At 42.2% G+C, this 24640-nt stretch overlaps 3 protein-coding genes across 7 annotated transcripts; 2 read left to right on the top strand and 1 right to left on the bottom strand.

Annotated features, from left to right (window-relative positions):
• Positions 1–44: 44 nt before the first annotated feature.
• Positions 45–11237, top strand: LOC109909655 (electron transfer flavoprotein subunit beta-like). 3 transcript variants are annotated; one of them, XM_031790926.1, is made up of 7 exons: positions 45–305; positions 8400–8558; positions 8975–9133; positions 9245–9307; positions 9768–9926; positions 10015–10229; positions 10493–11237. In XM_031790926.1, the coding sequence occupies exons 2-6, from the start codon at positions 8454–8456 to the stop codon at positions 10183–10185; spliced, it is 657 nt and encodes a 218-aa protein (XP_031646786.1). In that variant the 5' UTR covers positions 45–305; positions 8400–8453; the 3' UTR covers positions 10186–10229; positions 10493–11237. The 3 variants fall into 3 exon arrangements, with proteins under 3 accessions (XP_031646786.1, XP_020364255.1, XP_020364261.1); XM_020508666.2 differs by lacking the exon at positions 45–305 and adding an exon at positions 7023–7193; XM_020508672.2 differs by lacking the exon at positions 45–305 and adding an exon at positions 7072–7296.
• Positions 11238–14397: 3160 nt separating this feature from the next.
• Positions 14398–16502, top strand: LOC109903793 (free fatty acid receptor 2-like). Its single transcript, XM_020500753.2, has one exon. It carries the CDS (start codon positions 14398–14400, stop codon positions 15322–15324), a length of 927 nt encoding a protein of 308 aa, XP_020356342.1. The 3' UTR covers positions 15325–16502.
• A 31-nt stretch (positions 16503–16533) lies between these two features.
• On the bottom strand, positions 16534–24255 carry LOC109909637 (lens fiber membrane intrinsic protein). 3 transcript variants are annotated; one of them, XM_020508654.2, is made up of 5 exons: positions 24173–24255; positions 20541–20752; positions 19939–20088; positions 19603–19737; positions 16534–16810 (listed from the first exon to the last, which is right to left on the bottom strand). In XM_020508654.2, exons 2-5 carry the CDS (start codon positions 20713–20715, stop codon positions 16749–16751), a joined length of 522 nt encoding a protein of 173 aa, XP_020364243.1. In that variant the 5' UTR covers positions 20716–20752; positions 24173–24255; the 3' UTR covers positions 16534–16748. The 3 variants fall into 3 exon arrangements, with proteins under 3 accessions (XP_020364243.1, XP_020364247.1, XP_031646800.1); XM_020508658.2 differs by lacking the exon at positions 24173–24255 and adding an exon at positions 22927–24149; XM_031790940.1 differs by lacking the exon at positions 24173–24255 and adding an exon at positions 21992–22314.
• Between the last annotated feature and the right edge of the window lie 385 nt (positions 24256–24640).

Raw genomic sequence — 24640 nt, 5'->3', positions numbered from 1 at the left:
TGCGTCTATTTTTGTTCCAACTTTTGGTCTTGGAAGAGGAGTATGTAGAAATGTGTTTTATAAACAGTAGGCTACTCTGCAATGTTGATTTGATGTGTCCATGTTTGAAATGAATTTCAACCTTCTCCATTATATCCATTGCGTGCCAACATTTTATTATTATTACATTACAATTACAACTCGGATCATTTTGTCCTGTCTACATTCATGTCTGATATTTACACCAAAGATGGTTTCGAAACTGTTCGGAGTACAAATCAAGCTCATGTGACATGTGATGCTGTTGATCACGTTGGTTTACTCAGGTGAGTGCTGAGATCGAATCCGGGTTTTTGCTTTAACCACATGACTACCCTGTCAAATAAAAGTGATATACGATAACAAACGGCACCATTTTGTAAACATTGAATCAATAAAATAAAAATTGTGTGCAAAGTCTACCTACATTTTTTTAAAGTGGTTGATATACCATTTAAATAGCTAAATTAAGAGGATATGTGTAGGAGGTTCTTTTTCCACTGATATTTTCTATTGAACCACCAAGGAACATGTTTCATATTTGATATGATTTAATACAACTTTTTAGATTGGGTGAGCATGATAATTTTCTTGACAATTTCCCTAAATATGATCTACAGTAGCTCGGTCGGTCGTAGGAGTTTGCATTTTAGAACCATAAGATCCCATGGTTCTAACAATGAAGTTAAACTTAAGATTGTTTTGGGGGAAACGGCCCTGCCAACTCACTCTTCCATTCCCCAGGATATACTGTATATCATGGGCATGATGATGCTTCTGGTTCCAAAGATTGTTTTCTCAAAGTCTGAGAGGCCCCCAAAGTGTATATATTTTCAGGTATAGTTTTAACTGAATGTGTGGTTGTTTGATCAACATGGTTGCGTTGACAGACTGACATTTAATACCACCTTGCACAATCTTGCATGCATCTAGCTGATATAGGTTGTAATCATTAGTCCAACAGTTGCAAACAACATTTTCTATTGGACAACTTCAGGTATTTTAAGAAACATTTTTCAACAGAATCGGTGGAATGAATACACCCCTAATCAGGTGTAAACATAGTTCACTTTCATAGCAGCCAGGTTGTAATCCTTGCATCTATGCGCTCTCCTCCACTCACCTTGTCCCATTGCTTGTGGACTTCAATGCACAACACATCAGCTCAGCTGTATGTGACCAGGCGAAAAAACCTTTCCAAGCCAAATCGCATCACACATTCTACATCATTGTCACCATATCAGCTAAAGTAACGTCATAGCTAATAGGACTACGCCGTTAGTAAACCCGCTACAAACATGCAGTAATGTTACAGTATACAGTCAGTCAGAAGTTACACCAGCGGGCCCCGGTGGCAATACATTAGTAATACCAAAAGCTTACCTTGACTTGGAAGAGTTCCAGTGTTGTGTTGGAAAGTCATAGCCAGCTAGCTAACATAGTATCCTTCTGTTTGAGCAGGGTGTTTTAGTAGGCTAAACTTGCTAGCTGCATTTGCTAGTTAAGAAGGTGAAACTGAAAGTGAAAAATGAATTTCTCTCTTGCTTCTCCTTCATTTTGGAAGAAATTAATTTCTTTAAAAATGTTCAACTATTGTCTTTCTCTTTGAGTCAACTATTCACCACATTTTATACACTGCAGTGCTAGCTAGCTGGAGCTTATGCTTTAAATACTGGATTAATGATCTGATCCTTTGATTGGGTGGACAACGTGTCAGTTCATTCTGCAAAAACTCTGATACGCTGGAGGACGTCCTCCGGAAGTTATGATTACCGTGTAAGTCTATGGAAGGGGGTGAGAACCATGAGCCTCCTAGGTTTTGTATTGAAGTCAATGTACCCAGAGGAGGGCGGAAGCTAGCTGTCCTCTGGCTACACCATGGCACTACCCTACAGAGTACTGTTGAGGCTACTGTAGACCTTTGCAAAATGGTGTGTTTTAATAAATTATTTGTGACGTGATTATATTTAGTTTAGTTATATTTAACAAGGATAACTTTTAAAATGTGAGAACATTTAAATTTTTATGAAATTCACTGAGGAGAATGGTCCTTCTCTTGCTCCTCTGATGAGCCTCTGCTAAATACAATCTTGAGATTAGCTGAATATGATGTTTGAACCAGACTAACGGTTCTCGTCGGTGGAAGGAAGAGTGGACCAAAGCGCAGCGTGGAAAGTGCTCATGATATTTATTTTCAAGAAACACACAAAAACATTTTTTTTACTAAAATAAACGAAAGCAAACAGTCTCGTCAGGCACAGACACTAAACAGAAAACAACACCACACAAAACCCAAGTGGAAAATTACAACCTATGTATGATCCCCAATCAGAGACAACGATAGACAGCAGCCTCTGATTGGGAACCAGACTGGCAAAACAACAAAGACATAGAAAACATAGATTTTCCCACCCGAGTCACACCCTGACCTAACCAAACATAGAGAATAAATAAGTATCTCTAAGGTCAGGGCGTGACACAGACTTATATTCCCATAAATGATTACAAAAACAAACCATTTTTAAAGTAACTAGGCAAGCCAGTTAAGAACAAATTCTTAATTACAATGACGGGCCTACCGAGGAGCCGTGGGTTAACTGACAGATTTTTACCTTGTCGGCTCAGGGATTTTATCCAGCAACCTTTTGGTTACTGGCCCAACACTCTAACCACTAAGAAACCTGGTGCACAAGAATAATGAAGTATTTTTTAACCCTATCCACTTTATATTGGCCGAGTGTTTGTTTTCATAATCTTACATAGCTGCTGCCACTCGCTGTTTATTATCTATGCATAGTCACTTTACCCCTACCTACATGTAAACTCAGCAAAAAAAGAAACTTCCTTTTTTGGGGACCCTGTCTTTCAAAGATAATTTGTAAAAATCCAAATAACTTCACAGATCTTCATTGTAAAGGGTTTAAACAGTGTTTCCCATGCTTGTTCAATGAACCATAATCAATTAATGAACATGCACATGTGGGGCAGTCATTAAGACACTAACAGCTTACAGATGGTAGGCAATTAAGGTCACAGTTATGAAAACTTAGGACACTAAAGAGGCCTTTCTAATGACTCTGAAAAACACCAAAAGAAACAACACCAGCACAGCATCGGCACATCCGAAAATCACACCTGAGGGACAGGTACAGGATGACAACAACAATTGCCCGAGTTACACCAGGAACACACAATCCCTCCATTAGTGCTCAGACTGTCCATAATAGGCTGAGAGAGGCTGGACTTGGGGCTTGTAGGCTTGTTATAAGACAGGTCCTCACCAGACATCACCGGGCAACAACGTCACCTATGGGCACAAATCCACCGTTGCTGGACCAGACATGACTGGAAAAAAGTGCTCTTCACTGATGAGTTGAGGTCTTGTCTCACCAGGGGTGATGGTCAGATTCGCATTTATCGTCGAAAGAATGAGCGTTACACCAAGGCCTGTACTCTGGAGCGGGATCGATTTGGATGTAGAGGGTCCGTCATGGTCTGGGGCGGTGTGTCACAGCATCATCGGACTGAGCTTGTCATTGCAGGCAGTCTTAACGCTGTGCGTTACAGGGAAGACATCCTCCTCCTTCATGTGGTACCCTTTCTGCAGGCTCATCCTGACATGACCCGCCTTGGTGTAACGCATGACAATGCCACCAGCCATACTGCTCGTTCTGTGCGTGATTTCCTGCAAGACAGGAATGTCAATGTTCTGCCATTGCCAGCGAAGAGCCCGGAACTCAATCCCATTGAGCACGTCTGGGACCTGTTGGATCGGAGGGTGAGGGCTAGGGCCATTCCCCCCAGAAATGTCTTGGAACTTGCCTTGGTGGAAGAGTGGGGTAACATCTCACAGCAAGATCTGGCAAATCTGGTGCAGTCCATGAGGAGGACATGCATTGCAGTACTTAATGCAGCTGGTGGCCACACCAGATGCTGACTGTTACTTTTGATTTTCACCCCACTTTGTACAGGGACACATTATAGCTTTTCTGTTAGTCACATGTCTGTGGAACTTGATTAGTTTATGTCTCAGTTGTTGAATCTTTTTATGTTCATACAAATATTTACACATGTTAAGTTTGCTGAAAATAAACGCAGTTGACAGAGGATGTTCAATGTAAATAGTCCAGGTGGCCATTTGATTAATCATTCAGCAGTCTTATGGCTTGGGGGTAGAAACTGTTAAGGAGCCTTTTGGATTTAGACTTGGTGCTCCGGTACCGTTTTCAGAGAAAACAGTCTGTGACTTGGGTGACTGGAATTTTTGGGGCCTTCCTCTGACGGAAGGCCTGGATGGCAAAAACCTTGGCCCCAGTGATGTACTGAGCCGTACGCACTACCCTCTGTAGCGCCTTATGGTTGGATGCCAAGCAGTTGCCATACCAGACGGTGATGCAACCGGGCAGGATGTTCTCAATGGTGCAGCTGTAGAACTCTTCGTGGCTCAGGGGACCCATGCCAAATCTTTTCAGTCTCCTGAGGGGGAAAAGGTGTTGTCGTACCCTCTTCACGACTCTCTTGGTGTGTTTGGACCATGATAGTTTGTTGATGATGTGGACACCAAGGAACTTGAAACTCCGCTCGACTGGAGCCCCGTCATTAATGGGGGCCTGTTCAGCCCTTATTTTCCTCAAGTCCACAATCAGCTCCTTTGTCTTGCTCACATTGAGGGAGAGGTTGTCCTGGCACCAGACTGCCTGGTCTCTGACCTCCTCCCTGTAGGCTGTCTCATCGTTGTCGGTGATCAGGCCTACCACTGTTGTCTCGTCAGCAAACTTAACTATGGTGTTGGAGTCGTGCTTGGCCACACAGTCATGGATGAACAGGGAGTACAGGAGGGGACTAAGCAAGCACCCCTGAGGGGCCCCAGTGTTGAGGATCATCGTGGCATATGTGTTGTTGCCTACCCTTACCACCTGGGGGCAGCCCGTCAGGAAGTACAGGATCCAGTGGCATTGGGAGGTGTTTAGTCCCAGGTTCCTTAGCTTAGTGATGAGCTTTGTGGGCACTTTGGTGTTGAACGCTGAGCTGTAGTCAATGAACAGCATTCTCACATACATGTTCCTTTTGTCCAGGTGGGAAAGGAATGCGATTGAGATTACGTCATCTGTGGATCTGTTGGTGCGGTATGCGAATTGGCGTGCGTCTAGGGTTTTTCGGGATGATGGTGTTGATGTGAGTCATGCTCGCGGCTGGGCAGCTCGCGGCTGGGTTTCCCTTTATAGTTCGTAATAGTTTGCAAGCAGTGCCACATCAGACGAGCGTCAGAGCCAGTGTAGTAGGATTCAATCTTAGTCCTGTATTGATGCTTTGCCTGTTTGATGTTTCGTCTGAGGGCATAGCGGGATTTCTTATATGCATCCGGATTAGTGTCCCGCTCCTTGAAAGCGGCAGCGCTAGCCTTTAGCTCGGTGCAGATGCTGCCTGTAATCCATGGCTTCTGGTTGGATATATACTTAAGGTCACTGTGGGGATGATGTTGTCAATGCACTTATTGCATTGTTGGTTAAGGGGCCTTGTAAGCATTTCATGGTAAGGTTTTATTTGGTGAAAATACATTTAATTTTTCTACATAAATATTTGTTTTCACCTCACATAAGCAGTTTATAAAGATTAGCTACTCCTTTAATTACACAATGAACTTTACCCTAGTTGACCGAAGAGCGGAACACATTTCCTGGGCTTTGTGTCCAACTGAAATAGCAGGAGCACCAGCTTGTTCTCTGTGATTGGTTACTGGTCACTTTTGCTGACAGTCTTCATGTTCACATAATTTAATTGGTTCCAACAATGGGCGGTCTCGTTTAGACCCGCCTTCTTTCTTTCAATGGAATCACGAAAATCGTTCCGACCTTTCGTGCGTTACCGTTCTCCTATCAGCAGGATATTATACTGGCAGTACGATCGTGGGTTTTCTTTTTCAAAATAACAGTCCCACTGCAAAGACATACTAAACTTCGATTTTTCTTTAGCACCTAGTGCAGTACAAATGTTTTTCACAGCATTGCAACCCACTCTGAAAAAAATGATTGATAATTTGACGTATTTTATTTGTAATATTGGATTATTTATACCAGTATGTTGAAAGCTATTGTGTAGGCTATATATATTTAAAGAAATACACTTTTAATAAAATACAAACATATCTTATTGGAAATCCTCAATAGAGTCCGCAAAACTTGAATGGGTCTTGTGCTGGGCGACTGGTTTAATACAGAGTGACTCCTTACTTCACCCACTCATTTCACTGCAAAGCAATACACGGTATATGGGATACTTATTGGCTTGTAGAGAGAGAACTTGTCTACCTGTCTCAACTAAAGAGGGGTGGGAAATACTCAGTATGGTCTCTACTAACCAAATATGTGTGGTTTTTCAGGGGGACTGCTGCTGGCTGAGAATTAAGTCCTGCTGGGTATTTACAACACAGTCCCACTCCAAAACAAAGCATAATATCTGCTTAGTAGAGACCCTACTGAGTATTTCTCACCCCACTTTAACTGAAACGGGTAAAAAAAAGTATCTCTATGAGCCAATATGTAACCCATGTACAGTCTATTACAGTGTCTTGCTATTGGGGAGGGTGACAGGGTAGCCTAGTGGTAAGAGTGTTGGACTAGTAACTGGAAGGTTGCAAGTTCAAACCCCCAAGCTGACAAGGTACAAATCTGTCATTCTGCCCCTGAAAAGGCAGTTAACCCACTGTTCCCAGGCTGTCTTTGAAAATAAGAATTTTGTCTTAACTGACTTGCCTAGTAAATAAAGGTAAAATAAATTTAAAAAAATACCAGTGTCAGTTTTGTGTTTTTTCCATTATTGGTCTAAATAGAAATCATTTAAAAACATATTTGGGATATGTTTTCATAAATTAGTCATTGCATTTTCTTGTTGTCACAATAGAAGTGGCTATTGATTGCAATTCAATCTGTTTTGAATGAGTTATTCACATTGCAACGTTTTGAAATACGTGCTTTTATTTGAAAGGTTTCATCATTACCATACCATGTGACGTTATCATTTGTGCTGCTAGCAGAATTACTAGTCTGCTGCTTCTTGGGTGAAGGTTCGTTGTGGTGACTCGGTAACTAGCTACTGTTCATTGCTGAACCGAAGAATCGCTAACAATGTCGCGGGTTCTTGTTGGAGTTAAACGTGTAATTGACTATGCTGTCAAGGTAGCTACTTCCCCATTGTCTTGTATTTAAAAGCAATTCAACATTTCACGTGCAGAATTTCCATTCGAGACTTCCTATGGCTATGGTAGCTAGCTAACGTAAGGTGGGTAGATGGATGAAGGGTTAGTTTAGCAAGCTAGCGTTCATTGTTTGAATGTCAAGTCTGTTCAACTAACAACCATAACTGCAATGAAAATACCAAGGTCATTACAGGGTTATCTAGGTAACAGTTAAGGTTAATTTGTCTAGAGTTTGCTACTTCTAGAATTGGTAAATCGATGATCGACTGTCAATGTAAAAAGAAAACTGACGATGTATTGCTACTGATTTGTAGTGCACATGTTAAGCTACATGTATAATCCTCATTCAGGCTTCATCACAATGATTTAAAAACATATAATCAACTAGGTGTCACAGCATCAGAACAGTTAGATAGCAGGCTATCACTATCCAAGCCAGTCCTATCAGATAGTTCCAAGGTAATATATATATATTTTTTTTGAAAAGGAAGCCTAGCACCATATCTATTACCAGTTATTTCATACTACAGTCTGAGCACTCTTGCTTCAGCTGCACCCAACTAGATCCCTGTAGCCGTCTCTCCATGCACTCCGTTAAGCTATGTTTGTACCCTTCCCTGTCCCATATGCTGCCCCAACTCTTATCAGCCAGAGGAAGGGATGTGATGAGAGAGACACAGTCTTTGCCAGTCATGTATTATGAGGTGACTAATGTATATGGGATGGGCTTATTGACAGAATTTTGGCGTTTTAAAAGGTTTATAATTACAATGGCCTGTAAAATACTATTGGGTTAGTGGTAGGCTTTCAAAAGTGTTCCAGAATTGGTTTGACTGGCTCACAAATTAAATTGGAAAGCTCAGAGCACACCTACATTGAGCCCACAGCAACTATTTATAAGTGCCCAAGACTGCACAGTGTCCACACACTCAACTCTGGCACATTGACGGCATGCACTTCATGTCTCCAGCCTCTGCCTTTGTCTGTTTAGTTGTTTGTCTGTCTTTCTCTGACCCTTCTGAGTGACTATCCAGTAGTCACTTATGTTCAGTAGGGCATACCATAGCAAAGCTCTTTGAAACTGAATTAGCATTTCTTATTGGAGTTCCGGTAGTCCCACCATTTTTCAGTCTGTTTTTTTCTTCTGTTTGGTGCCTAATGAAGACAACCCTGCTCTCTCCCTTAGATCCGTGTGAAGCCCGATCACAGCGGGGTGGTGACAGATGGCGTCAAGCACTCCATGAACCCCTTCTGTGAGATCGCCGTGGAGGAGGCCGTCAAACTCAAGGAGAAGAAGTTCATCAAAGAGGTGGTGGCCGTCAGCTGTGGGCCCACGCAAGTAACGGTAAGAGTGACGTGGTGCTCTGGCCTGGCGACGCTATTTTGAAGACGGGCGTACTCAACGACGCAACAACATTTTCCTTATTCTACATGACATTATACATATCTGTTCTACTCTATTCATTTCTATCTTTACGTCCTGTAGTTTTAGGCTTCATTTCTGTCCGAAACGTTCTGTAGCATTAGGCTACATCCTCCTTCACAGGCCTTCAATAGCTAACATTTGGAGGGACACTTTGGATCTTGTTTCTTCATTAGGATAGCGGTCATGAGTATGTTTTCATTCTATTGTAAGAAGGATTCTGCCGTTGGTCACCTCCAACTTGACCGTGCTAATTAGTGTATTATTCTGTCATTGTTCTTATATAATTTTGAGAACCCTACCGCTCAAGCGTTTGTATTGTGTGTGTGTGTGTGTAGGAGACCATCCGTACTGCACTGGCCATGGGGTGTGACCGCGGCATCCACGTGGAGGTCTCAGGAAAAGACTACGAGGCCATGGGACCCCTGCAGATCTCCAAGATCTTTGCTGCCCTGGCCAAGAAGGAGGAGGCCTCACTCGTCATCCTGGGCAAACAGGTCATCCAATGCAATAGATTGTGACACTGCCACACCAATGCCCGTTGACTTTGAAATCGAACCTCATCATCTCATGTAATGCTCACTGATTGTGTTGGTATTTTTTGACAGGCCATTGACGATGACTGTAACCAGACGGGTCAGATGACGGCAGCCTTGTTAGACTGGCCACAGGTCAGTAGTGGTTTCTTCTTGTTGTAATCCTTGTTCTCAGCAGGAATCACTAAACTGATCTCAAAGCATAGAGGGCTTGTTTACTGTTAACTGCTGACTTGGATACAATTTCTGTCCGGAACAGGACCTTTTCTAATGGTCTTTATAAGCATATCGACTTAATGTCAGGTGAAGGGAACAGCGGAACTAGCAGGCCTTAGATTATGTCACTACAGTCAACACAGGCTGCACTGAAAAGTAGACCAAAGGCCAAATAAAGGGCAAAATTAGGGTGTATTTACATGGTTAAACCACCAGATGTCACACTTGGATTACCTCGTGGCCTACAACGGGTTTACAATTGTCAGGTAGCAAAAACAAAGCCTTCTTTCCATTTAAGTTGATTTGATATTTTCAAATAATATTTCATCTCAATGTAGATTATGACATCCACTAAATGTACGACCTTCCATTCTTGCAGGGCACATTTGCCTCTGAGGTGACCATCGATGGGGAAAAGGTGAAGGTGGTGAGGGAAATCGATGGTGGTCTAGAGACCATCAAAATCAGCATGCCAGCCGTCCTCACAGCAGACCTTCGACTCAACACCCCCAGATACGCCACCCTGCCCAACATCATGGTAATACACACAATGTACATTTCCTCACAGTGTACACACACACACACAGCACTTTAATTTCTCAACTCCTTCTCCCTCCACCTACCAGAAAGCCAAGAAGAAGAAGATAGCCAACATGAAGCCAGCGGACCTGGGGGTGGACATGGTGTCGCGGGTGGAGGTGTTAAGGGTGGACGAGCCCCCAACGAGACTGGCCGGAGTGAAGGTGGAGACGGTGGATGACTTGGTTGCCAAACTCAAGGCAAACGGAACAATCTAGAGGCCCCGTGGGAGCCAAAGGGGGATTGCAGGGGACACACAGAGGTGAGTGTCAAAACCTAAAAACAGTATGACTGTTTGAGATAATATCGGTAACCCATTAGAAATGTCTGATGGATTCTCAGCATGACGGAGCACTGATTCATTTCACGTTTATGTAACAACTTACCCATGTGAATCATCTGCTTCTTCCACCAAATTGCCTCAACTGTAACACAGACCTTTGCCATAGTGTGCTGTACTTGACCAAGCTCAGTGTTTCTGTCTCTAGTTGGCTGTAATATGTAAATTCCCCCGTTCTTTTGCAGATATCTGTTTGAGAGATGGAACAAAGTAATTTAGCAAACGTGGAGGACTGGTTGCATAAGGCAGAACCCATCGCCACCGGGCCCTCTGTGTTTAACTCCGACTTCCATGATGGTAGCCTACTGACCTGGAATGAAGGGAGACTGAGAAACACTGTCCTATAGGAACCCACAGAGCCCAGAGGGTGAAGAAGAGGGCCTGTTGTTATTGTGCAATTTAATTCACATGATACATCTGTATTGTAATTAATGTATCTTTTCTGTGAGTGTAGCTAACTAGTTAAGGAGGACCTAGACTCAAAAAATGTACAACTTCCAAGCCAGTAATGTATGTCAGTAACTTTCATTCACCCATGTTTCTGTATGTGTTGCACTGTACATTCAAGAGTGTCACAATAACATTTTAATCTATAACATGGACCGTTGAAAATTCTCATGAAACCCTACATTTACACATCTGGGCTATGCAGTTTGAGTTGGATGCCATGTGTAAATAAGAACCCAAAGTTGCAGAGCTGAATGTGCATTCAGGGTGTGTGATATGTCTACTGCCTTGGTTTGTATAAAGTTTATATAAATATAATTTTTTCTGGGTTGGGTGGCAGTTCCGGTTGAACAGTGTCTCTCAGTAGATGTGGGAAAATGATCAAAAACACACACAAAGTTGACTTTTTACCATAAGCGCCTCTTCTGTTTCGATCGTACAGGATCCTACCATAACAATAAAGATGTCTTTTTCATATCTGGATCTGCTGTTTTCCAGTGTCATTCTATCTGGCAACAACCATTCAGTCACTGACTATGTTTGTTTATTCCATGTGTAACTCTGTTGTTGTTTGTGTCGAACTGCTTTGCTTTATCTTGGCCAGGTCGCAGTTGTATATGAGAACTTGTTCTCAACTGGCCTACCTGGTAAAATAAAGGTGAAATAAAAATTTGACTGCATGTTCTGAACCCCCTAAATCCCTGGGGAAGATGGTACGTACACCATCTTAAGATATAGACCAGACACTTTGGGACAGGATTGTGTCACATTGATCGATATGGGAATTTGGTTAGCGCCTTTCAGAAAAAGTGTATCGTCAGCCAGCGGGCTTATCTTTACCAGCAATGGAAATACATTGTACAGGACTATTATTTAAAGAATTTGTAAGAAGTCGGGTGATAAATAAAAACATACAGAGAGGACTGCCTTGCCTAATTCCTCTCTCTAACTCAAATCTAGGTGAGGTGCCATATTTAAATTTGATAGAGCTGTTACCATCTGTATAGAGAGTCTTAATGGCCTTACAGAAAAAAATCCCCAAAGACAAGTTTCTCAAGGGAGTGGAAGAGGAACGGATGCTCTACCGTGTCAAAAGCTTTATAAAAATCAAAAAATAATATGAAGCTCTCCTCAGTTATTAGGTCTGAGTAGTCAAGTATGTCTAATACTAGTCTGATATTGTTAGAAATATGTCTGTTCCTGTTGATGGAATTTATATGAATGACTAGAATATTCCACCCTGAAGCCATTTAATCATATGAAATTGATTAGAATCATGTATAATCATAGTTAGCCAGTATAAAAGGAATTGTCTTGTACAACAGACCAGTGCTCTCGTGAATAAACCTTATTGACTATTTCAGCTGGTCCTCCGTCTGTTTCATTTCAATCAGTTTCTTACAAATCCTGATTAGTAGACTGGGTAGTTAATTTAACTGGTTTATGAACATTGAGAACATAATTCTTGTAACAATTTGGTCCTTCGAGCCGGATCTCAATACCTGCCTCTGTCGTCCCAAGGAACTGCTGAAAACAGTGCACGGTCGGATCCAGGGTTTATTTCAGGCCAGTGGTGAACTGGTACACGACAGATGTGGTGATGAGAACCAACCAACATTGCTTTTCCCCGTCTTCAAGGCAAGGTCGGTAATCTTTATTCACGAATTTGGGGGAATGATTTAAGATATAGGAGATGTTTACTTTGTGTATTAGCAAGGAATCGATTGAGGGAGACGGTCCTCAATGACCTGAGGTACATGTGTACTACCATAAATAAAAATAGCTTAATAATTGAGGTCTGTGAGGAATGGCCGAAAGGTTATTTGAGGGATGGCCAAGAGGTTATTAGCAAGGGATATAAATAGGTGCTGTGAGATAGGACGGGGATTTTGTACAAATAGGATAACTTAAATGGTTAATTAACATGTAGTATTAGCCATAGATTCAATTCAAAAGACATACCTAAATAAAATCCTAAAGTGTGAGGATATTGCTAAGGTTTGTGAGATAGGACGGTCATTCTATGCAAACAAATAACTCAAATGGTCAATTAACAAAAGTGAATTAGCCATAGATCCGATTCAAAAGATAATACTGAAATAAAGTCCAAAAAATGGAGAACGAAGGGAAACCTAATATAGCGGAGTGAGATATGAGGTATTAACGTCAAAAGAACAAGCAACAGCAGAAAAATAGGTTGCTGACTAGGGATTTACGACCCCTGGTAAATAGCTTATAGGTTGTAAACGGTGACACCAAATGTCCGATCGACACCACTATAGATAAAGTTTCAAGAAAGGAAAAGCACCCCTAGGTTAACTAAACTCACTTGACTCTGAAGCTAAGCAGGGTTGGTCCTAGTTGGTCCCTGGATGGGAGACCAGATGCTACTGGAAGTGGTGTTGGAGGGCTAGTAGAAAGCACTCTTTCCTCTGGTCTAAAAAAAAACATCACAATGCCCCGGGGCAGTGTTTGGGGACATTGTCCTGTGTTGCGAGCTGTCTTTCGGATGGGATGTTAAACGGGTGTCATGGCTCTCTGTGGTCACTAAAGATCCCATAAGAGTAGGGGTGCTAGCCCGGTGTCCTGGCTAAATTCCCAATCTGGCCCACATACTATCTTGACCACCAAATTATCCCCAGGTTCCAATTGGCTCATTCATCCCCCTCCTATCCCCTGTAACTTTCCCCAGGTTGTTGCTGTAAATGAGAATGTGTTCTCAGTCAACATACCTGGTAAAATACGGGTAAAATGAAAACCTGAAAGGTTCATTGTGAAGCTGCCAATCTTTACATAACTGTTCTCTTTGCAAGAGTATTGCTTTTCAGCCAAATTAATATGTGTAACTTGTTATTATATAGTAGTTATTGATGAAGTGGCATCAAAATGCTAATAGATTATTCCAAACCTGAGCCACAAACACATGAACTCATACAGTAACAATTAGAGTTTTGTTGCTACAGTTCTCATCATGTCTTAGCAAAATGCTAATACACATATGATGTTATATCAACCTTGGGCACATGGGAAAATATATCTTAGGATTACAGTACCCTGTTATCATTGACATGACTGTTCTCTTGGGAAGACAATGTCTGTTTGTACACTATTTACAAAAAAAGATATTGAAATTAGACATTGGTATGTCACTCCCTCCTACACATATATAATATCAGATGTAAACACAGCAATGTTTTGCATTTTAGTTAACCGTTACCATGCAGTCTCATCTCCTCATGTTTGCAGAGCACTGTTCAATGCGTCTGCTGTACACTCAGACAGGTCTGCTTGACTACTATATATGCTGGCACGTAACAGATCTTAAATTACTAGCCTTGGCTGAGCTCTCCAATTCCTGATTAAAAAGAAATACACATCTACAGCCAGGTAGGTTATGACCATTTGGAATTAAGAATGTGTTTTCCTTCTCCCTTTAAGGTTTTCACTGTTGAGCTGCAAGTGTACTGTGGGGAGGATGTAGCTATTAGCAGATTGGGAGTCCTTCATTGGTAATAAGAAGTTGGCTGAGATAGTGTAACAAAAATACATTGAAAACAACCAAATTTGGATAATTTGAAAACATGATTATTGGGCACCCTGAATGTGTTCTTTTTGGTTTTGTTTATCTTATAGCTTCAAGGCCATGGTGTGGGTGAAAAGTGAGGTGATTCTGTCCGTCTACATCATCACTTTCCTGATTGGCCTGCCTTCCAACATCCTGGCACTCTACGCCTTCAGCATCAAGATACACAAAAAGCCCACTCCCACAGACATCCTCCTGCTCAACCTGATCGTGTCCGACCTCCTCTTTCTTCTCTTCCTGCCTCTCAAGATGTACGAGGCGGCCTCCGGCATGCAGTGGTACCTGCCCGAGTTCCTCTGCTCCATCACTTCCTACACCTTCTTCTCCACTATCTACACCAGTTCTCTCCTGTTGATGGCTGTCAGTGTGGTCCGGTACCTGGCGGTTGCCTTCCCCATCACCTACCGCCAAATCAACAAACCTTTCTATTCTGTGGTGGCCAGCACAATCATCTGGCTCCTCACCACTGCCCACTGCAGCATCGTGTTCATCATCCAGCACCACCAGGACCTCCCCCAAAGCAACACCTCCGTCTGCTACGAGAACTTTACCAAACAACAGCTGACCATCCTCCTCCCGGTGCGTCTGGAGTTCTTCGTCATGCTCTGCTTGGTTCCTCTCATGGTTTGCATCTTCTGCTACCTACGCTGTATCTGGATCCTGTACATGCTCCCCAGGATCAGCCCGGGCCAGAAGCAGAAGGCCATCGGGATGGCGCTGGGTACTCTGGCCGTCTTTCTTGTGTGTGTCTTTCCCTACAACTTCTCCCATGTGCTGGGTTTCATCACAGGGCACAGCCCCCAGTGGAGGTACTACACCCTGCTGCTCAGTGCCTTCAACACCTGCCTGGACCCTATCATCTTCTACTTCTCCTCCTCCACCTTCCGCATCACTATCAAGATGTCCATCTGCAAGATGCTGGGACTGCGACATGGTCAGGCTGTGATCCAAAGGGAAAGCACAATAGCCGATATTGGCCAAGAGTAGAAAATGTAGTCACCTTACTCCAAGTGCCCTTTGGGTAATTTTGTCAACAATAACTATTCATTTCACCAAATGTTTTAATTCTGTCATAGAGATCAAACGTTCAACTTCATAAAAAAACATGTTTTCCCATCTCAAGATGTTCAATTAAGAAGAATAACTATGCAAATTCAAATTAAAGTGACAGGATTGACTGCAATAGGGTTGACAACATCTTAAATCAGCCATAACTTCCTTTGTGACGGGGAATGGAAGCATTTCTAGTAACTTGTTAAAAACATTTCTAGCCTATCTATCTATGGGTAACACAGGGTTGATGGGTTATGCTTGACGCGCTCAGTTTCCCAGCACAAAACACCAGAATATGGCCTAAAATAGAAAGAACCAGCTCACCTGCTTTTACACAATGATATGGCTATATTACTAGATGGTACATTTGTCTTTTGATTCAATCATTTAAAAATGAATAGTTTTACCATATTTAAACAAGAGTTCAGTTCATGTTACAGGGTTAACATAAACCTGAGGGACAAATGTAAATGAATCATGAAATAAGTCAAAATCATCTGATATTACTTTCCTAGAGTAACAAAATAACTCGGACTTGTAATTAAGTCGATATATGTCTTCCTAGAAGGTGAACAAACATGACGTTGGATAAGCCAAAACAGGGATTTTCAGAGAAAACTAAAAACCTTTACTTTAATGAAAACACACTGCTATTAGAATGTGTAAATTAAAAATCAAAAAGGCTTATCTTAGTTAGAGCATAGATGTATGTGATCCTCATGTTAAATTGAGTGTTTTATTGAAATGACCAAAGGCACTCTATTCGTGGAACGACCCAGCTATATATTTAAGATATTTAATTTAAGTATATTTCAAGATAATATGTAGTTTCTGTTTTAAACATTTCTGTGAACTGTACCTTTTTTTTGTTGCCAAAGTCATTCATATTTAAATGTTTAAATGTTTACATTCCATTTACAAAAGTGTGCACTTCATACATGATTCATTTGTTTCGTCACAGTAGCTTCTGTTACCCTTTTTGAATTGCACACTATGTGAAAGCTTGGTTGTTATCCTTTAAATGATTCATTTGTCTGGTTAGAGGTATGTTCTGTGTGACCCATTTGAATTGAAACATAATGCTACATATTTTCTTTCTGTATTAAAGAGTTTCAAGGCTGAATGTAAGAAAGAGTATAAATGTTTTACTGTTAGAGTTATAGCTTTATTAAAATGACACGTAAACTGCTCAGGCATAACCAAACATTTGTATTCATCTTTGGTTCTCAATTACCTAGTACTGTTTCTATATTTCAGTGATATGTCTATTGGTGTAAGCTTGATTCTTTCATCGTGTTGGAATTGTGTGGCCAAAATGTCTCGGATTTGCAATCTTTCCACTGGCTTTCCTCTCTCTTTTAGCGTGGGTCCACCACTCTCCTGCATTCATGCATTCTGTAGGCACACATGTAAAATATTCCTGCAAAAGAAAAACATGTAAATCAACAACTGTCCAGCATCCATGCTACTTGAGGCAGTCCCCATAGAGTTACAGTTGAAGTCGGAAGTTTACATACACCTTAGCCAAATACATTTAAACTCAGTTTTTCACAATTCCTGACATTTAATCCTAGTAAAGATTCCCTGTCTTTGGTCAGTTAGGATCACCACTTTATTTTAAGAATGTGAAATGTCAGAATAATAGTAGAGAATTATTTACTTAAGCTTTTATTTCTTTCATCACATTCCCAGTGGGTCAGAAGTTTACATACACTCAATTAGTATTTGGTAGCATTGCCTTTAAATTGTTTAACTTGGGTTAAACATTTCAGGTAGCCTTCCACAAGCTTCCCACAATAAGTTGAATGTTGACCCATTCCTCCTGACAGAACTGGTGTAACTGAGTCAGGTTTGTAGGCCTCCTTGCTCGAACACACTTTTTCAGTCTGCCCACACATTTTCTATGGGATTGAGGTCAGGGCTTTGTGATGGCCACTCCAATACCTTGACTTTCTTGTCCTTAAGCCATTTTGCCACAACTTTGGAAGTATGCTTGGGGTCATTTGCAACCAAGCTGATGTCTTGAGATGTTGCTTCAATATATCCACATAATGTTCCATCCAGGATGCCATCTATTTTATGAGGTGCACCAGTCCCTCCTGCAGCAAAGCACCCCCATAACATGATGCTGCTTCACAGTTGGGATGGTGTTCTTCGGCTTGCAAGTCTCCCCCTTTTTCCTCCAAATATAACGATGGTCATTATGGCCCAGCAATTTTTTTCTGAGGTCTTGGATGATTTCTTTTGATTTTCCCATGATGTTAAGCAAAGAGGCACTGAGTTTCAAGGTAGGCCTTGAAATACATCCACAGGTACACCTACAATTGACTCAAATGATGTTGATTAGCCCATCAGAAGCTTCTAAAGCCATGACATAATTTTCTGGAATTTTCCAAGCTGTTTAACTTCTTGGATATAGGGGGCGCTATTTTAATTTCTGGATGAAAAACGTTCCCGTTTTAAACAAGATATTTTGTCACGAAAAGATGCTCGACTATGCATATAATTGACAGCTTTGGAAAGAAAACACTCAGACGTTTCCAAAACTGCAAAGATATGGTCTGTGAGTGCCACAGAACTGATGTTACAGAAAAAAACCCGATAAAAATCCAATCAGGAAGTGCCGCATTTTTTGAAACTGTCTCATGGCAATGACTCTTTATATGGCTGTGGAGGAGCTAGGAGTCAGCTTACGTTTTCCACGTTTTCCCCAAGGTGTCTGCAGCATTGTGACGTATTTGTAGGCATATTATTGGAAGATTGACCATAAGAGACTACATCTACCAGGTGGTCGCTTGGTGTCCTCCGTTGCAATTATTGCGCAATCTCCAGCTGTAGTATTTTTCCGTTTGCTTCTGATGACAAGCCAACTGCCACCACTGATAGATTATCGAATAGATATGTGAAAAACACCTTGAGGATTGATTTTAAACAATGTTTGCCATGTTTCTGTCGATATTATTAAGTTTGGTGTTGTAAGTGACTGCATTTTCCGGTATTTTTCTTAGCCAAATGTGATGAACAAAACGGAGCTATTTCGTCTACACAAATAATATTTTTTGAAAAAATTAACATTTGCTATCTAACTAAGAGTCTCTTCATTGAAAACATCCGAAGTTCTTCAAAGGTAAATTATTTTATTTGAATGCTTTTCTTGTTTTTGTGAAAATGTTGCCTGCTGAATGCTAGGCTTAATGCTATGCTAGTCTATCAATACTCTTTGATTGAAAAGCATATTTTGAAATCTGAGATGACAGTGTTGTTAACAAAAGGCTAAGCTTGTGTTTCAATATGTTTATTTCATTTCATTTGCGATTTTCATGAATAGGAAACGTTGCGTTATGGTAATGAGCTTGAGGCTATGATTACGCTCCCGGATACGGGATTGCTCGACGCTAGAGGTTAAAGGCACAGTCAACTTAGTGTTTGTAAACTTCTGACCCACTGGAATTGTGATACAGTGAATTATAAGTGAAATAATATGTCTGTAAACAATTGTTGGGAAAACGACTTGTGCCGTGCACAAAGTAGATGTCCTAACCGAATTGACAAAACTATAGTTTGTTAAGAAGAAATTTGTAGAGTGGTTGAAAAATGAGTTTTAATGACTCCAACCTAAGTGTATGTAAACTTCCGACTTCAACTATATATAAAGAATAGTATATGATCTGTTATCAATAAATACCAGCATTGTCTGCATGTTTCATCAATAAAACTGCAACAATTGATGATATTCAGCAGTGTTTGGTTTGACTCGATTCGACTAGCATTTGGGGATTTTAAATAATGACTTAGGAGATGAGAAGAACATATACCATCTGATTCTAGTTCTGCTCACCCATAGAGAACAAAAGAGGGCACACTCCTATATTTGCCATTGATGCTTCTGTGACAGCATTGGCAGCTCATCCATTTTTGTAGTTGAATATTACCTTATTCTATACATTTATCGCCAATCTTTAAACAAACGGAAAAGGTGCATACCGCCACCTACTGTGCAGGATTGTGCTTTTTTTGTTCAGGGGTATAATTCTTTGGCTGATCCCTCCCACTGACCTGGATGGAATTCTATGATCCTTCCTTAACCTACAGGAAGTCCCACCCAGTTGACACCTTTTAAATTGTGTAAGCTTGTAATGGTGCTGCCCATGCTCAAACAGAATTTCTGGCAAGTGGGCCCTCCATCCATATTTGTGTCTTTGTCATTTTTACCTGCAAAGAAGGTCATGAGCAGTGCCACCCAGCCCAGTATGTAGGACCAAGAGAAGCGCCAGTCACCGAAGCGCTTCCCCAGGAAGTTCACCGTCACTCCAGTGTAGATGGCCATTGCAAGCAGAACAAAGAGAGCTGGCGGATAGTAAGATAGGATAAGTTCACATTCTGACTCCCAATTTACAGTAGACAGAACTGTAGGCAAAATAGCGGTCGAGTCAGTAAACATATACATAATGATTTTTCCTGAAATCGTTTACATTTGTGTATTGAGGCTGTGCGTATTTGTGTATTGTGTCTAGCGCTGTTAGCTTCGCAATGTCCAGTGAAACTCACTGGAGACAAAGAACATGATCCCTGCAGCGAAGGAGCGGTTGAACCTCTCGAAGGCGGAGAAATGGGCAAAGGAGAGAATGCCTGCGATGATGCCCGCGAAGCACGACATGGCTGACAGGATCATGAAGGCACGGGTGGCATTCCAGTAGGCTAAGGACAAAGAGAGAGAGAGAGGAATAAAACAAGAAAAAGAGAGGACAGATACAATTTCAGAGATTAGAGAAAGTCGCAAGCCCACACACCTGTGAAAACCATGTCTTGATCCATTCATTCAGTCTAATGCTCCAAATGTTATTTTTCACCTACACTAGTGTCAGCCAATTAGGGCCAACGGGTGCATGATTTGCCTCCATAGTTAAAACACGTATTGATTCTATTGAGTCTGAGTCTAATGGTACATGTTGCTATTTCAGTCATTCAGTCATCCCCTTCATTACAGTCCTCCTTGGTAGTCCTGATCATAGGTAAGACAGGCATACAACATTCATATTAGGATGTCCTTCAACTAAGGGAGTTGCGTCTCACAACTGAGGGACTTCCTAATATGGATGCCGTACAGGCAGTCCCAGTGGTGCTATGGGTCCCCAGTGCGCCCCACTCACCGATGCTGTCCGTCTGCATGTAGCACTTGCCCGACATGCAGTACCTCCACAGGCCCTGGTGGGCGAAGCTCCCCGACAAGCGGTACTGCATCCAGTAGTCTGTCGCAGTTGAGACCACCAGCAGGATGTTCCCCACTATGGCGCAGAACAGGCCCCCTCCCATAAAGCTGTGCATCCTGAGTGGCGCTGCGACGGTGGCGAGGCTCTACGCACTGCAGCGCACAGAAAGGCAGAGGGACAGGGTCAATGGCACAGTCAATACAGGGAAACATCAGCTACAGGCAACACAGTCAACCATGGGGCGCGGACAACACAGTCAACCATGGGGCACAGGCAACACAGGCAACCATGGGGCACAGGCAACACAGTCAACCACAGGCAACACAGTCAACTATGGGACACAGGCAACACGGTCAACCATGGGGCACAGGCAATATAGTCAACCATGGGGCACAGGCAATAGAGTCAACCATGGGGCACAGTCAATAGAGTCAACCATGGGGCACAGGCAATAGAGTCAACCATGGGGCACAGGCAATAAAGTCAACCATGGGGCACAGACAACACAGTCAACCATGGGGCACAGACATTACAGTCAACCATGGGGCACAGGCAATAGAGTCAACCATGGGGCACAGGCAATAGAGTCAACCATGGGGCGCAGACAACACAGTCAACCATGGGGCACAGGCAATAGAGTCAACCATGGGGCACAGGCAATAGAGTCAACCATGGGGCACAGGCAATAGAGTCAACCATTGGACGGTTTACAGATGCCTTTAAGGTCCCACTACACAAAGTTGCAGGCAGCCAGGGTTGGGGTCAATTCCATTTTACTTCAGTGAATTCAGGAAGTGAATTGCATGTCCAGAATTACAAATAGCTGCTTATCGTTATCATTATTTTATTTTTCTTTCACATCCTGGATTGACTGAATTGAAATAGAACTGTCCCCAGGCCTGAAGGCCACAATGGCACACACTGTGCCCACACACTGAACACAACACACAGACGTAGCCTAGACAGGTGCATCAATGGTGCATAGAACCGGGCAATGCTTCACTCAGCAACAGTGCAGAGACGTGACACACTCAGCACAAACCAGATGAAGCAACACAGTATCACTTCCTTATTTACAGAGACACACGTGAACATGTGTCATATTCAATAGCACAGGATGGCAAAGTGTCTCTGTAGCTGCACAGAGACAGTATGGACACTATTTTGAGCTGAAATGTTCGATTTCTGTATCACTGTCAACACTGTGCAATCCACTGATGCTATCTACTACCCGCATGCAATGTAGAAATGTCAACTCAGTAACCTCAAACACATACAAAAATACTCCAACACTCCACAAGCATGGTTATACTGAAATATGGAAGTGTTACATTTCAAAGTGAGAGTGGAGGAGGGGCAGCGGCTCCAAGAAATGCTCATGTAGAACTAACCAACAACAAATGATGGATATTAAAGCTGGATGGTATTTCCTGAGACAGTGATTCATGACCATCCAGCCAACAGTCATAACACCTCTGGAACACCTGTTTCCAGAAGATAAAACGTCCATAGAGGCTCCTTTAGGGTTGAGGAAATGAAGAGCTAACGGTCTCACTCATTGATCTTGCACCCGAGGCACTAGAAAAGAAACATTCAGTTCAGTGGTTCAATGCAAAGTGAATACTATTTGTAACATAGCCTCATAACTTCTACATCCATCTTGGCCATTTAACCTTTATTTAGTCAGTTAAGAACAAATTCTTATTTACAATGACAGCTTACACTGGCCAAACCCATACAATGCTAGGCCAATTGTACACAGCCAGTTGTGATACAGCGTGGATTTGAACCAGGGTGTCAGTGTCTCCTCTAGCACTGAGATGCAGTGCCTTAAACCGCTGCGCCACTCAGGAGCCCAACCACAATCAAATGACATTCAACATGCTTGCATTGAACGTTACTTGAGGTCAAGCGTTGAAGTCAATACCTGTAGAATGCTGAATGGGTTACAACTGCATTTAAAAAAACATACTTTGTAATAAAATGAAATGACAAATGACAGTTATTTACTCATTTCACTTTAGAGACTAAAGCATGATCATATTCTGATTAGTACTGAATGATTTCAATGTAATCAGCCCTTAACCCTTTAATTGCACATCAGACCAAGTCTTCATTAGTCTTAGAAAAATATGCTTTCATTCAGTAGCTCTGCTATTTTTCTCCGTGGACAGAAGTGTCCCTCTTTGCCCACCTGTGCCCCACATGGCTTTACTCCACACAGATTTACTGTATACACTTGCTTATTAGTCCAATCAGTCCAAACGGTCCAATCTGGCAACACAACAAAACAGCACCGGGGCTAAAGTACCAGGATGCATCTTACCTGAGTTCTTCAGGAAAAATAAACCCTCTTAAGTGTCAACCTTTCCGCAGGGAAAGACTGAGAGAGAAAGAGAGAGAGTGGAATCCCGGAGTGAGCAAAAGGTCGAAGAGGACCCCCTAGGCCGAATTCCAAAAGGTTATCCGCTCCGCTTTTCTGTCTATGGAGGCAAATCCTTTACAGCAACCAACAGCGAGAACAAATGCTCTTGAGCTGGTGGGCGCAGAGGCACGTGGCTCTTTCCCATTGAGCGACCATGGGGACTAATGGAGGGGGGATTGGGTTGATAGTATGGGATAGTAGTGGATAGTAGTGGATGGGTGGGGGGGGGAATGAGGCCGCCATAGGTGTGCCGTGGTCCGCTTTTGTTGTTGTATCTGGTGTTCTGGAACTGTAGATGTGCAGAGGCTTGCAGTACTGGGGGTGGTCAATGCAACATGCTGAAGCTCACACTTTCTTTCAGTTGGAGGAGCGCACTGTCATCTGTGGGCTGGGTATGGCCACGAGGGCAGATACACGCTTAGAGAGCCCACACATGACCACACGCATGGCTTAAATTAACTCCCTCTCTCCATCTCGCTCTCTCACGCACGCATTGACACGCACTCATATGCACCTGCTCACAAACACACAATGTCAACATACATACGCAGTATCATCATGACGCACTGATGGTCACTTTTCATTTATTCAAATGATCTGTTGCCAAGTAATTACAATATGATTATTTACACAGAATTTCAATGCATGTATATTAGATACCTTACAGTCAGACAAAATGGTTTGATCAGTCATTAAGGAGCTTAATTAAATATTAACATTCATGCCCAGAATTCAAGGAGAAAAAATTGTATGGTAAATAAATACACCAGTGAACTGTACCAACACAGAAGTGAAACAGAACTGACTGTGTGTCTGTCCCCCAGTTATTTAGCTCCAGGCCTCATGGACCTCAAATCCAGTGAACACGGGCCTCTGGGCTGCCTAAACAAACACAGGAAATGATTCTACGATGAGCATTCAAAGATGTTCCCGAGTCCAGTTCTCACTGACCTCTTGTTCTAAAAAACATCTTTCCATATCTACTGGTCTGTGTGCTAGTGTGTTTTTTAATATCTCTCCTCCAAATCTTATCCTCCCAGCATTATACAAAGGAGGAGACGGCCATTTTAAACTTGGACCCTGTACCCGGTGTCATACACATTACTGTGGAAGTCCTCGTCTGACACCATCAGAGTGAGTGTATTACCTGGGCAGTCAGTAGGATCATTGTGTATCACCTGGAGTGCACCCTTCAGCTCAACCTCCTCCAGTGCAACACGGCAATCTCTTCTGTGAAGATAAGACCACAGTCATTAGATGACATCGCTGACATTATTGTTAATTGGGTAATGCAGTCCAAACCCTGATTTCGCTATGTTTTAATAAACTTTTTTCCACACCATCCGATTGGAGTAATAGTGTGAAATTGTGAAAATTATGATGTGGTCCTTATAGTGTCATGGGTGGCTCAGTTGGTAGAGCATGGTCTTGCAACGCCAGGGTTGTGGGTTCGATTCCCACGGGGGAACAGTATGAAAATGTATGCACTCACTACTGTAAATTGCTCTAGATAAGTACATCTGTGAAATGACTAAAATGTCAATGTAAATGTAGTGTAAAAGCTGTTTGAAAGGACAGGTAGTGCTGCTGTCCTTGCACCACAAATCCCCTGGAG

This window comes from Oncorhynchus kisutch, linkage group LG2 (assembly GCF_002021735.2).
Source record: "Oncorhynchus kisutch isolate 150728-3 linkage group LG2, Okis_V2, whole genome shotgun sequence".
NCBI lineage: Eukaryota > Metazoa > Chordata > Actinopteri > Salmoniformes > Salmonidae > Oncorhynchus > Oncorhynchus kisutch.
The sequence above is the reverse complement of the archived record's forward strand: the minus strand, read 5'-3'. Positions and strand labels throughout refer to the sequence as shown.

What these genes read in the sequence shown, in the direction of transcription:
- LOC109909637 (XM_020508654.2), bottom strand. Translation starts at nt 20,715, where the DNA reads ATGCACAGCTTTATGGGAGGGGGCCTGTTCTGCGCCATAGTGGGGAAC. An exon ending in CATGCAGACGGACAGCATCG is followed by an intron (nt 20,089 to 20,540) that starts GTGAGTGGGGCG and finishes CTTTGTCCTTAG; the next exon opens with CCTACTGGAATGCCACCCGT. An exon ending in GATCATGTTCTTTGTCTCCA is followed by an intron (nt 19,738 to 19,938) that starts GTGAGTTTCACT and finishes ACTATCCGCCAG; the next exon opens with CTCTCTTTGTTCTGCTTGCA.
- LOC109909655 (XM_020508666.2), top strand. Translation starts at nt 7,143, where the DNA reads ATGTCGCGGGTTCTTGTTGGAGTTAAACGTGTAATTGACTATGCTGTC. An exon ending in TCGTCATCCTGGGCAAACAG is followed by an intron (nt 9,134 to 9,244) that starts GTCATCCAATGC and finishes ATTTTTTGACAG; the next exon opens with GCCATTGACGATGACTGTAA. An exon ending in CCACCCTGCCCAACATCATG is followed by an intron (nt 9,927 to 10,014) that starts GTAATACACACA and finishes TCCACCTACCAG; the next exon opens with AAAGCCAAGAAGAAGAAGAT.
- LOC109903793 (XM_020500753.2), top strand. Translation starts at nt 14,398, where the DNA reads ATGGTGTGGGTGAAAAGTGAGGTGATTCTGTCCGTCTACATCATCACT.